The 14729-nt window shown below is 38.8% G+C and overlaps 1 protein-coding gene across 3 annotated transcripts in view; it reads left to right on the forward strand.

Annotated features, from left to right (window-relative positions):
* The window catches only part of LVRN (laeverin), a 79085-nt gene that overhangs the window by 34767 nt on the left and 29589 nt on the right, over positions 1-14729 (forward strand). For 2 of the 3 annotated variants that reach the window (XM_061429947.1, XM_061429948.1), the window contains exons 5-7: positions 2866-3020; positions 4298-4411; positions 13986-14129. In XM_061429947.1, the coding sequence (XP_061285931.1) occupies positions 2866-3020; positions 4298-4411; positions 13986-14129 (413 nt within the window). The remainder of the gene's footprint in view (positions 1-2865; positions 3021-4297; positions 4412-13985; positions 14130-14729) is intronic. The other variant, XM_061429949.1, reaches the window with a different exon arrangement.

Genomic DNA, 14729 nt, shown 5'->3' on the forward strand with positions numbered 1-14729 from the left:
GTCTCAATTTCCATCTTTCTCTGTATTTGCTTCTTTGTTTTTAACAAAAATGACACCATGGAATTGATATTGTTCTTTGATTAAAAAAAAATTAACAATATAAAGCAATATGATCCAGGTAACCGTTCTTTTTTATTGTCATTTTAACTCATAGGCTGCCTACATATCAATTTGACAAAATAATTTATTTAATCTTCAGTGGTTGAAAATTTGGACTGATTTTTCCTTTCCTGAGGGGGAGGGGGCTGCTTTTAAAACATGAAAGAAAACATAAGGATGTGTTTACAAATATCCATGCTATTTGGCTTAGTAGAAATTGCAAAATTTGAAAGGCTAGGAACATTTTTAAAAGTTACGAAGCATTTTGCTGGACTGCTCCAGAAAAATTACCAGTTCACACCCTCATCAATAGGCTATGTGTCAGTTTTCCTATACCTAATTGTAAATTCTAGCCAATACTAATTATTACATTTGAAAATGTATTTCATACATTTGAAAGCTTGTTATATCATTGTTTTAATTGTTGCTTTTGATACTAATGAAGCTGAAAATTTTAAATAAGATTTTTGGGTGTTTGAATTATTTCTTTATTGAATTGTTCACGTTTTTCCTTTTTGATTCATCAAAGTTCTTTAAGTATTGAAAAAATATTTTCTAGTTGTGATATAAGCTGCAAATATTTACCCCAGCCTGTGTTTTGCCTTTCAAATTTGTTTGTGGTGTTTTTTTGGTGTACTAAAATATTTAATTTTAAATAGACTTAATTTTTTAGAACAGTTTATGAAAAAAGTGTGCCCAGAGTGTGAAGAGTCCTCATATATCTCCTCTCCCTCCCCTTCCCCCTACCCCTAGTTTCTCCTCTTGTTAACATCTTACATTGGTGTGGATTTTTAAAAATTACAATTGATGAATCAGCACTGATACATTTTTATAACTAAAGTCCATAGCTTACATTAGGGTTCACTCTTTGTGGTGTTGTACAGTTCTGTGAATTTCAAAATGTATACAGTAACGAGGGCTTCCCCGATGACTCAGCAGTAAAGAATCCTCTTGCAGTGCAGGAGACACAGGGGACATGGGTTTGTTTGATCCCTGGGTCGGGAAGATCCTCTGGAGGAGGGCGGCAACCCACTCCAGTGTTCTTACCTGAAGACTCCGTGGACAGAGGAGCCTTGTGGGCTACAGTCCAGTGGGTCACAAAGAGTCAGACCTGATTGAAGTGACTGAGCGCATAGTAATGACATATGTCTACCGTCACAGTATCAGACGATAGTTTCACTGTCTTAAAAATCCCCTGTGCTCTACCTACTCATCCCCTCTTTTCCCCCAATCCCTGACAGCCACTGATCTTTGTACTGTCTATATAATTTTGCCTTTTCCATAATGTTATGCACTAACTGGAATCATACCATGTGTAACTTTTTCTTTTTGGCTTCTTTCACTTAGTGGGCTTCCCTGGTGGCTCAGCTGGTAAAGAATCTGTCTGCAATGCAGGAGACCTGAATTTGACCCCTGGGTTGGGAAGATCACCTGAAAGAGGGCATGACAACTCACTCCAGTGTTCTTGCCTGGAGAATCCCCATGGACTATGAGGTTGCAAAGAGTCTGAGACGACTGAGTGACTTTCACTTTTCTTTCATTTAGTAACATTCACTTAAGTTTTATCCATGTCCTTTCATAACTTAATAGCTCATTTCTTTTTATCACTAAATAGTACTCTGTTGTATGGCTGTACTGAACTGAACTGAACTGAAGTCGCTCAGTCGTGTCCGACTCTTTGCAACCCCTATGGACTGTAGCCTACCAGGCTCCTCTGTCCATGGGATTTTCCAGCCAAGAGTACTGGAGTGGGTTGCCATTTCCAGTTTATTTATCCATTCACCTATTAAAAGACATCTTGATTATGTCCAAGTTTTGGCAGTTACGATTGAAGCTGCTATAAACATTCACGTGCGTGTTGCTGACTTCAGTTGTGAACTCATTTGGGTAAATCCTTAGGAGCTCAATTGCTAGACTGTATAGCCAACCTATGTTCAGCTTTATAAGACACTGCCGAATTGTCTTCTGAAGTGGCTGTACCATTTTGCATTCTCACCAGCAACGGATGAGTGTTTTTATTGTTCCACATCTTCTCCAACATCGATGTTTTGTTTTGAACTGGTGTGTCATGGTATCTCGTTGTTTTAATTTGCAATTTCCTAATGACATGGAGAAGGCAATGGCACCCCACTCCAGTACTCTTGCCTGGAAAATCCCATGGACGGAGGAGCCTGGTGGGCTGCAGTCCATGGGGTCACTGGGAGTTGGACACAACTGAGCAACTTCACTTTCACTTTTCACTTTCATGCATTGGAGAAGGAAATGGCAACCCACTCCAGTGTTCTTGCCCAGAGAATCCCAGGGATGGGGGAGCCTGGTGGGCTGCCGTCTCTGGGGTCGCACAGAGTCGGACACGACTGAAGCGACTTAGCAGCAGCAGTGACATATGGTGTTGAGCATATCTTTATCTGTTCATTTGCCATTTGTGTGTCTCTTTAGTGAAGTGTCTCTTTAGTGAACTATCTCTTTAGATCTTTTGCTAATTCTGTAAAGTTGTTCTCTTATTTTTGAGTTTCAAGTGTTCTTTGTATATTTTGGATATAGGTCCTTAATCAAAACTATTTAATTTTCATACAGTCAAAGCAATTTGTTTTCTGACTCTGTCTTCTCTATGTCTTTAATGCCTTTCTCCTGCCCCTTAAGTTATAGATATTCACTTGCATTTTATTTCAGTAATTTTATGATTTCATTTTGAGATGTTGTATCTGGAACTCTCAAATCTTTAGAAAGAGATGATTCATTTTCCCTCCATTTAAATCCACTTAGATATAATTGCTTTGCCTACTTTTGACAACCGTGCAATGGAAAACTGGGGACTCTTGATATTTGACGAGTCGTTATTGTTGCTGCAACCAAATGATAAACTAACAGAAAAAAAGATCATGATCTCCTATATTGTCTCCCACGAAATCGGACATCAGGCATGTGGTAAAATGTTCTTTCTTATTTCACACGAGAATATTCTCCAGCTTCTGTACCAAAAGCAGCAAAAACTCCTCAAACTATACCATACACCAAATTTTAAAAAATAACTTGAAAAGTGGTCCAGTGAGTGAAAACAAGGAAGGATCTATGTAATCAGATCCTGGGTGGATTTGAACTTTTGGTGATAGATCATGGTGATAAGAAATCTCAGAACAGTAGCAGGTCGTATATTCAAAGAGTAATTGTGTGCCACAAAGTTCTCTTCAGGAAAAGTAAACCAAGCAGACCTGTGATCATCTGCTTTTCATTCCATCTTAAAATAGAGATATTCAAAGGAGTCACTAGAAGATATCCCATTTCATCAGTAGATTGTCACAAACTTTTTTTTTTTTTGCAAGAAGTTACAAGTTAAAGGGTTATAGTCAATATACTAGTATCACTGAGGTGACAGTCACCTAAACTGTGAAATTATCTTCTTGTTATATGGACCCCTAAGAAGTTTTGGAGAGGAGTGATTTCCTGTGATTAAATTATACCCTGTTACACAGTCAACACATATTTTCACAAGTCTTGATCATCACTCACAGTGTCATTTTTTATTATAGCCTAAGTGACACATTGTTTTGGAAAATAGGGTGCTAACTATTAGTACATCACAGCTATTATAAGAATTTGGTTAAAAACCAGGGTGTGGATTTGTTGGTTTTGGAAATTATTGTGTTTATCTTTCCTGATTCTATTCATCATCATTTGACACTTTCCTTCTGTTAAGCTCAAACAGAAAATAATTATAACTGGACCACTTTGCAGAAACAAATACTTGAGTGATTCTTACATGGTGCAGATCAAATCATGTCCTTAAAACATAATCAACTGCTTACAGCAAAATTCTGATGTAGTCTGTTTAGAGTATGAGATGCTGTCATTCAGTAGGTGTTAAGTGAACATTCAGGCCTTCTACTTTGACTTAACTTTGGAGTAAAGTGGACAATTTAAGAAATGCTATTCTAGCTTACTTTATTTCTCAGCATCACAGTTTTAAAGCAAAAATTGCTTCCAGTCATTGGATGTGAAATTTTACAGAAAAAAACGAATGACTTCATGTTATTAATAAAACAACAACATGATTTTGGAGTCCTGTTTTCAAGTTTTATCACTGATAGCAAATTACATTTAATTTTGTCTTTGACCTTACATTTATTTAACATGTAATTACAATAAATATTACTTAAATTGAAGTTAAGATTGTTCTTTTCATCCCCAACTCCAAAAGTGGTTTGGAAACTTGGTTACCATGAATTGGTGGAATAATATCTGGCTCAATGAAGGTTTTGCATCTTATTTTGAATTTGGGATAATTAACCACTTCAATCCTAAACTCCCAATGGTAAGTATGTCTGTTAAATTAATTTATAATTTTTCTTCTAATTATAATAGTAGTTAATTTTCATTGTTGAAAGTGTGTAAAATACAGAAAAATATAGAGATAATAAATTATCTGTAATATCAGAGATGCTCAATGTTGTCTTTTTGATTTGTTTTCTTTTGTCAGGCTTTTATTATTGTAAATATTCCTAGAAGAGAAAATTACACAGAAATGTGTAATGCCCTTTCTACTTCATACTATATCAAGAGCTTTTCCACAGGTCATTAGATCATCCTTGAAAATAAGATTTTTAACAGTTTCCTAGTATTTTATCATATAACTTTATAAGATGTGTCTATATGAATGTGTGTGTATGTATATATATATATATATATAAAATATTTTCCCTACTGTTAGATTTTAGGTTATTTTCATTAATTTCTACCTAGACTGACTGAATTTTAAAGCACTTGCAATCAGTAATCTACAACTTTAATAATAAGTAATATGCTATGTTATATTACCCATAATGTAGCTGATATTGCATATGATACTCATAGCTGACATTGTATCTGTTATAGCTGATAATCTTTTGCTATGTTGAGTAAATAGTAACATGGAAAATTAATTTATGTGTATGCAAATCTGAATTGAAAGTTATATTCCAATATTTTATTTAGAGTAGTTAGGTAATGCTTTCAGAATGGCATGATAAAGCTAAATTGATTTAAGTGTTTAAATGTTTAGATTTAATATGATCTTTTGACACAGACCTCATTTCTTCGCACCAAGTAAGGGTTTCTTTCTTCCTCTCTGTTCCTGCCTCCTGCCATCTCTCTGATGCTCAGAGCTGCTCTTTCTGCTGCTTTTTGCAGGTCTTTTTTTCCTCTCCCCTCCCAAGTGTTTCCAAGGCTCTACTTGTAGCCTCTTTTCTCCTCTCCGTACCGTTGCTCATTAGAGTGTATTGACGCTTGACATGCTGGTTTCCACTGGTCAGATCCTTACAGGCTAAATTTATTCACTTTGAAGGAGAATCTAAGATTGTTCTTTCTATTATTATGAAAGTGAAAGTGAAAGTCACTCATTCGTGTCCAACTCTTTGTGACCCCATAGACTATATAGTCTGCCAGGCTCCTCTGTCCATGGAATTCCCCACTCAAGAATACTGGAGTGGATTGCCATTTCCTTCTCCAGGGGATCTTCCCAAACCAGGGATCAAACCCAGGTCTCCCTCATTGCAGGCAGATTCTTTACTGTCTGAGCCATCAGGGAAGCCCATTAATATATTGGTTGTAAATTTTTCCCTCTTTTATGAAAGGAAGAAGATAGTAAGTAGATGATATTTATCTTTTGTTTATTAAAAAGTTGGCAGAATAAAAAATTGACAGACCTCTGTTCGCCACACAGAAACTTTAAAAAAAAACTTTTTTTACCTATTCGTGAAATTGTAGCTTCTGAGGAGCACTGATGTAGCAGTCTTTTACTGCCCCAGTTCCATGCCACTTTGCAAGTTCAGTTCAGTCGCTCAGTCCCATCCAACTCTTTGCGACCCCATGAACCACAGCACGCCAGGCCTCCCTGTCCACCAACAACTCCCAGAGTCCACTAAAACCCATGTCCATCGAGTCAGTGATTGCCATCCAACCATCTCATCTTCTGTCGTCCCTTTCTCCTCCTGCCCTCAATCTTTCCCAGCATTAGGGTCTTTCCAAATGAGTCAGCTCTTTGCATCAGGTGGCTAAAGTATTGGAGTTTCAGCTTCAACATCAGTCCTTCCAGTGAACACCCAGGACTGATCTGCTTTAGGATGGACTGGTTGGATCTCCTTGCAGTCCAAGGGACTCTCAAGAGTCTTCTCCAACACCACAGTTCAAAAGCATCAATTCTTCAGCACTCAGACTTCTTTATAGTCCAATTCTCACATTCATACATGACCACTGGAAAAACCATAGCCTTGACTAGACAAACCTTTATTGACGAAGTGATGTCTCTGCTTTTTTTTTTTTAATTTTATTTTATTTTTAAACTTTACATAATTGTATTAGTTTTGCCAAATATCAAAATGAATCTGCCACAGGTATACATGTGTTCCCCATCCTGAACCCCCTCCCTCCTCCCTCCCCATACCATCCCTCTGGGTCGTCCCAGTGCACTAGCCCCAAGCATCCAGTATGGTGCATCGAACCTGGACTGGCATCTCGTTTCATACATGATATTTTACATGTTTCAATGCCATTCTCCCAAATCTTCCCACCCTCTCCCTCTCCCATAGAGTCCATAAGACTGTTCTATACATCAGTGTCTCTTTTGCTGTCTTGTACACAGTCTGCTTTTTAATATGCTATCTAGGTTGGTCATAACTTTCCTTCCAAGGAGTAAGTGTCTTTTAATTTCATGGCTGCAATCACCATCTGCAGTGATTTTGGAGCCCCCAAAAATAAAGTCTGCCACTGTTTCCCCATCTATTTGCCATGAAGTGATGGGACCAGATGCCATGATCTTTGTTTTCTGAATGTTGAGCTTTAAGCCAACTTTTTCACTCTCCTCTTTCACTTTCATCAAGAGGCCCTTTAGTTCTTCTTCACTTTCTACCATAAGGGTGATGTCATCTGCATATCTGAGGTTATTGATATTTCTCCTAGCAATCTTGATTCCAGCTTGTGCTTCCTCCAGCCCAGAGTTTCTCATGATGTACCCTGCATATAAGTTAAATAAGCAGGGTGACAATATACAGCCTTGACGTACTCCTTTTCCTATTTGGACCCAGTCTGTTGTTCCATGTCCAGTTCTAACTGTTGCTTCCTGACCTGCATATAGGTTTCTCAAGAGGCAGGTCAGGTGGTCTGGTATTCCGTCTCTTTAAGAATTTTCCTCCTGCCCTTTGTGGACATCCTATAATGCCCACCATCACATAGTCCAGCCACTCTACAGTACCTCTGCTCTTCCTCCCCTGGGCTAGACATCATTATATAGATCTGCAGAATGAAGTACTGAAAGGTTAATTGACTTGGCCAAGGTCTTTTGCCTGGTTGAGGTGAAACTGTGATTACATTCCAGTGATCTGGGTCTAGGCTGAAGATGAGGATAATGATGATAATAAATATTAATAAATAATCAAAAATATTATTTAATGCCATTCACTGAGCACTTGGGACTCAACTGCCTGGTGGAGTGAGTCTTATACATATATCATCTTAATCCATCTTCAAAATAATCCTATGAGTATAGTTATTTTCTATCTTCTATTGAGGAAACTGAGGGTATAAGTATTAGGTAAGTCGTTCAAGATCTCACAGTTGTTAAAGGTCAGAGATGAGATTCAATCCGAGGTTTCTCTAGCTGCAAAGCCCGTGTCTTTAACCCTAGGGAGAAAACTCCTGGTCATGTCCTCATTCTCAAGGGGCTTATAGTGTGTGTGAGCGTGTTCATTATGACTCTTTTCATATATGTAAACTATATATATATATAGTAAGTCTTAGTCCTTCCATATATGCTACACCTACAAAATTGTTTAAATCTCTTTTATAAAGTAGCATCTACACGTGGTTAGTGTTGTCTGTAACTATTTTGAAAGCATTTGGTTATACCCCAAATTACCTCTGTGCTGAGAGTCAATATGGAAAGACATTCCAGTCCTTAAAACAATTAGATTCAACTGTATGTCCTTTATAGACTATACTATAAATATCAATCAGTTACCTTTTAATGCAACAAAAATGGCTAAGATATTATCATTTCTGGGAAACATTGATGAAAACATGTTACCAATGTTTTTGAAGCTAAGATGGTAAGATTATCCTCTCATACCATTTAGTTTTATTTCTTTTTATCATTGGTTCTTAATCACTGTTTTCTGAGTGTACATTTCTCAATCACTTGTAGAGCTGAGTGAACCATAACCCTTGCCAGAAGAGTATCGGATCTTGGAGCTTGAAAAAATTGCCATGAGCTTTGTTTTTGAAAAGCTTAAGGCTTTGTTTCAATGGTCTTTAAGAAATCAGAACTTTAGCTTCTTTTGAATCACTTGTTAGATTGAAATTGAGTAAAGAGCATCACAGAAACATGCAGAAACAGATTTCCATTTTTTCTAATTCTGGTCTAAATTCAGCTGAAAGTTATTAACATACAGGATGAATGGGTCATGATCAAGCATTCAGAACATTCCAATTGGTTTCTTGACCCGTGAAGCTCCAGCTCTAACATTGCTCAATTCAGTTCAGTCGCTCAGTCGTGTCCGACTCTTTGTGACCCCATGAATCGCAGCACGCCAGGCCTCCCTGTCCATCACCAACTCCCAGAGTTCACCCAGACCCATGTCCATCGAGTCAGTGATGCCATCCAGCCATCTCATCCTCTGTCGTCTCCTTCTCCTCCTGCCCCCAATCCCTCCCAGCATCAGAGTCTTTTCCAATGAGTCAACTCTTCGCATGAGGTGGCCAAAGTACTGGAGTTTCAGCTTTAGCATCATTCCTTCCAAAGAAATCCCAGGGCTGATCTCCTTCAGAATGGACTGGTTGGATCACCTTGCAGTCCAAGGGACTCTCAAGAGTCTTCTCCAACACCACAGTTCAAAAGCATCAATTCTTTGGCGTTCAGCCTTCTTCACAGTCCAACTCTCACATCCATACATGACCACAGGAAAAACCATAGCCTTGACTAGACGAACCTTTGTTGGCAAAGTAATGTCTCTGCTTTTGAATATGCTATCTAGGTCAGTCATAACTTTCCTTCCAAGGAGTAAGCATCTTTTAATTTCATGGCTGCAGTCACCATCTGCAGTGATTTTGGAACCCCAAAAAATAAAGTCTGACACTGTTTCCCCATCTATTTCCCATGAAGTGATGAGACCAGATGCCATGATCTTCTTTTTCTGAATGTTGAGCTTTAAGCCAACTTTTTCACTCTCCTCTTTCACTTTCATCAAGAGGCTTTTGAGTTCCTCTTCACTTTCTGCCATAAGGGTGGTGTCATCTGCATATCTGAGGTTATTGATATTTCTCCCGGCAATCTTGCTTCCAGCTTGTGCTTCTTCCAGTCCAGCGTTTCTCATAATGTACTCTGCATATAAGTTAAATAAGCAGGGTGACAATATACAGCCTTGACGTACTCCTTTTCCTATTTGGAACCAGTCTGTTGTTCCATGTCCACATTGCTACTCACTGGCTTTTCTGCATCCCTCTTCTGACTGGTCTAAGGGAGCAGCAGATCTCTTGGAGGGAAAGGGCACGTAGGGGCCTTGCAACCAGTCAGGTCTCGCTATGTTTTTATGATCACTGTCAGCTGAGGCAAGTAGTCGAACACTTCTGAGCTTTCATTCCTCATCTGTAAGAAAAAGTTTCACGCAGTCATTCAATAGATTGAGTATTTAGTGGGTACTGTTGTGACAGCCATCATTTACTAAGCATTCGTTATGTGCTTAGAGTGTATTATGTACAATATCTGATTCACTCTTCTGAAGAACTAATGATGATGATGATGATATAATTACAGTAGTGGTTAACCCTTATTGAGCATATTCTATTTGCCAGTCTCAGTGCTAAATATTCTATATAAATTAATTTAGACCTGGTAATAATCCAGTGAGGACAGTGTTCACCCCATTTTTAGAGGTGAAACTGAATTTCCAGAGTGATGAAGTTAGTTGCCTTTTATGAGTCACACAATCCCTAGGAGGCTGCAGTGGGATTCAGACCCAAGTAGGTCAACTCCAGACCCTATGCTTTCAACTTCAGTGATGTTCCATACAAATTTAATAATAAATACTGTTACATTTCTTAGGATAATCATAGATGTGATAGAAATAGGTTTGTCCTCTGGGATCTCACAGCTTGCATGAAGAAAGAAATGGAGAGTGTACAGACTCGCTTTATCCAATCATTATCTGCAGTAGCTAGATAATGTTTTTTAAAAAGCTGATATTGCTTTTTACATAGAGTTTCCCTTCCACAAGACCAGAACAGACTGGGACGAGCATTACCTTATGGAAGGCCCAGAGTAGAAAAACCCAAGGAATGTTGAGTAAGAGATGTTCGCCTCACTCATCACAGTTATCTTGTGTGATTGGGAAGAAACGAAGAAGATTATGTAAACCTTATGCCAGGCAGGCGCAAGAGAGAAAGACAATCCATTCTGAAAGAAAAATATGGAAAAGGTTATGTGTACAAAAGTATTCGTTAATACATTGTCTATAACAGGAAAAAAAAAAAAAAACTGGAAACAACTTAAATGCCTACCCAGTAGGCAAATGATTAAGTCAGTTATAGTCCATCAACCTGAAGGGGTATTATGCAGCTGTGCATTTGTTTATTTTAGTGTTTTGCTTTTGCAGAAGTTATATCTTCCCTGTGAGAATCATGATTAAGTTTGGGGTTATTTCTTTCCAATTTATATTTGTTTCATTTATAATACAGCAGCCATTATTAGGAATAGTTATGAAGATAAGACAGCAAAATTTCTAAATGAATGTGATAATAAGTAAATGAACAAGACAAAAAGTTTTTACAACTGTAAGAATGAATAAATAGGGGGAAAGATTAGAAAGAGCTGGATTAACAGCATTCTAATGGGAGTTATTGCAGGGTGTGTGCTTACGGGTGTTTTTTATTTTTATTATTTTCTTCATTCTGTTTATATGAACACAGGGATCAACAGTGCACACTCTCAAGAACTCTTAGGTGTTAAAATAATAAAACCTATATTTAACAAGTAAGGTGGGACTTTATGCAGGTGTCTCCTCTAAATCTTTGCTACTCAAAGTGTGGTTCTTGAGCTATATACCAACATCAGCATCACCTGGTCATTTAGTAGAACTACAGACCCCAGACTTCCCTCGTGGTCCAGTGGTTAAGTCTCCACGCTTCCACTGAATGGGGCATGAGTCTCCATCCCTGGTCGGGGGAACTTAAGATCCTGCATGTCTCAAGGTGTTGCCAAAAAAAAAAAAAAGCCCAACCCCAGCATGGACCAACTGAATTAGAATACAATTTGACAAGATCCCCAGGGGATCCTTATGGACAGTAAAGTTTGACATGCGTTTCTCTAAATGACAGGCTTTCTCCTTTTGAGAAAAGCTCAGTTTGATGATAACGTAACCAAAGTATTCATAAATCTAAACATAATATGCTAACTAAAGAGGGTTGGTTGAAACATTGGCAGATGGCAGTGGAGCAGAGTTTGAAAGCTCATCTGACACTGTTGAGGGGTGAGGGAGTTAATTTGGGACCACAGAGAGAGTGCCCTGGGAGCTGGGACTTCCGTGGTTTCCAGGTGCTCGCCAGGATATGCCTCAGCTTCCCCTGCAGCGTCTCCATGGCCCTTTCTTTGGCTCTGTCTTTGCATGCACCTCTTAATTCTTCTTTGGTTTTCCTTCTAGCTTTCCTTCAGAAAGAAATGGCCCTGGTCATGTGTCTAAGAGAGATCGAATCTTTTGGAGAGTTCTAGACCTTATTAAAATATAAATAACTGCCAGTTTCTCTGGTGGCTCAGAAGGTAAAGAATCTGCCTACAGTGCAGGAAACTGGGGTTTGATCCCTGGATAGCAAAGATCCCCTGGAGAAGGGAATGGCTACTCATTCCAGTGTTCTTGCCTGGAGAATTCCATGGACAGAGGAACCTAGTGGGCTGAAGTTCCATGGGGTTGCAAAGAGTCAGACATGACAGAGCGACTAACACTTTTACGGTAAAAAAAATTCCTAATGCATGAGCTATAAATTACTGTATCCAGTTTATAGATTTATTTTGATTTATTTCTAATAACTAATATTACTACATCATCATCACTGTGAATTTGTAAATTTGGCATTGCTTTTGGTTTATAAATGTCCATGTAAGAGACCGATACATTTTAAGGGATTACTAAAGAATGCTCAAACTACCGCACAATTGCACTCATCTCACATGCTAGTAAAGTAATGCTCAAAATTCTCCAAGCCAGGCTTCAGCAATACGTGAACCGTGAACTTCCTAATGTTCAAGCTGGTTTTAGAAAAGGCAGAGGAACCAGAGATCAAATTGCCAACATCTGCTGGATCATAGAAAAAGCAAGAGAATTCCAGAAAAACATCTATTTCTGCTTTATTGACTATGCCAAAGCCTTTGACTGTGTGGATCATAATAAACTGTGGAAAATTCTGAAAGAGATGGGAATACCAGACCACCTGACCTGCCTCTTGAGAAATCTGTATGCAGGTCAGGAAGCAACAGTTAGAACTGGACATGGAACAACAGACTGGTTCCAAATAGGAAAAGGAGTACGTCAAGGCTGTATATTATCATCCTGCTTGTTTAACTTCTATGCAGAGTACATCATGAGAAACGCTGGACTGGAAGAAACACAAGCTGGAATCAAGATTACTGGGAGAAATATCAATCACCTCAGATATGCAGATGACACCACCCTTATGGCAGAAAGTGAAGAGGAACTCAAAAGCCTCCTGATGAAAGTGAAAGTGGAGAGTGACAAAGTTGGCTTAAAGCTCAACATTCAGAAAAAGAAGATCATGGCATCTGGTCCCATCACTTTATGGGAAATAGATGGGGAAACAGTGGGAACAGTGTCAGACTTTATTTTTTGGGCTCCACAATCACTGCAGATGGTGACTGCAGCCATGAAATTAAAAGACGCTTACTCCTTGGAAGGAAAGTTATGACCAACCTAGATAGCATATTCAAAAGCAGAGATATGACTTTGCCAACAAAGGTCCATCTAGTCAAGGCTATGGTTTTTCCTGTGGTCATGTATGGATGTGAGAGTTGGACTGTGAAGAAGGCTGAACACTGAAGAATTGATGCTTTTGAACTGTGGTGTTGGAGAAGACTCTTGAGAGTCCCTTGGACTGCAAGGAGATCCAAGCAGTCCATTCTGAAGGAGATCAGCCCTGGGATTTCTTTGGAGTGAATGATGCTAAAGCTGAAACTCCAGTACTTTGGCCACCTCATGCGAAGAGTTGACTCATTGGAAAAGACTCTGATGCTGGGAGGGATTTGGGGGCAGGAGGAGAAGGGAACAACAGAGGATGAGATGGCTAGATGGCATCACTGACTCGATGGACGTGAGTCTGAGTGAACTCCAGGAGTTGGTGATGGACAGGGAGGCCTGGCGTGCTGCGATTCATGGGGTCGAGAAGAGTCGGACACGACTGAGCGACTGAACTGAACTGAATAAAGTTACCAATAAAACTGTAGAGGATTAGAACCACCTAGAGATGCTGTTCCCTGGAAGACCTGTCTGGGTGGTCAGGGACCTCCTTACGTAAGGAATGTGTTGGGTTGGCCAAGAAGTTTGTTACATCTTATGGAAAAATCAAACTTCTTGGCCAACCCAATAGATGGCTGTCTTGGAAACCACATTAACTTTTTTAATTGATTTTTTAAATTGAAATAAAAAAGGAAACCAAGTGGGAAGGAAAGTTTCACAAGAGTTTAGTTATTCAAGGACTCCTGACTTATTTGGCACATTGTAGCCCAAAGAGCACTTCTCAATTATTGATTTCTTCCGCTCTTCAATGATAGTTTTTCTGAAAATATTTTAGGAACATTGAACTTCCTGTTTCTGTGATGTCTCAGAAGTTAGTGTGTCTCAATGTTTTCCTTTTAGAATGAGATCTTCTTTTCTAACATTTTACATGGTGTGCTCAGAGAAGATCACGCCCTAGTGTCTAGAGCCGTCTCCATGAAGGTGGAAAGTTTCACAGAAACCAATGAAATAGATGAGCTCTTTGACTTAATTACTTACAACAAGGTAAAACAGTTTCACATTTATATTTGTGCTGCACTCTTGCAGAAAGCTACATAAAATGGATTCTTTGGGTTCTAGACTAATGTGCTACTACACAATTTTGGTACAAAGACCTTAATATTATTCAGTAGATGGATTTCAGAAAACGTGGTTAAATCAGTTCTTATCTAGTAAATGTTAATCTGCAATAGGTGGTCAATGCCATCTACCTTTTTTAATATAGACAGACAGCTGGATACTTTTAAGGTGAACTCTTCTGCCTGGTGGAAATTTGTTCTTGTGTTACTGAAAGAAAAGTACACACCATAAAAGCTGTGAGTTAAGTTTTATTCAGGAACCTCACAGAGGACTATAGCCCAGGAGACAGCCTCTCAGAGTATTCTGAGAAACTGTTCCAAAGAGATAAGGGAGGAGCCAGGATATAGCTGAAGGCTTGGTTTTGTTTTGTTCCTGGGAAAAACACCCAGTCAGGTATAAAAAGACTACTGCTAGTCACAAGGAACAGACATCTCAAATGAATACTTTTCCTGCTTTTCTGTGTGTGGAAGGATGCAAGAATCTGAGGCCATTGAAAATTTTCTTTAGATATGTATCTGAACTATC

Source organism: Bos javanicus, chromosome 10 (assembly GCF_032452875.1).
Source record: "Bos javanicus breed banteng chromosome 10, ARS-OSU_banteng_1.0, whole genome shotgun sequence".
Classification (NCBI taxonomy): domain Eukaryota; kingdom Metazoa; phylum Chordata; class Mammalia; order Artiodactyla; family Bovidae; genus Bos; species Bos javanicus.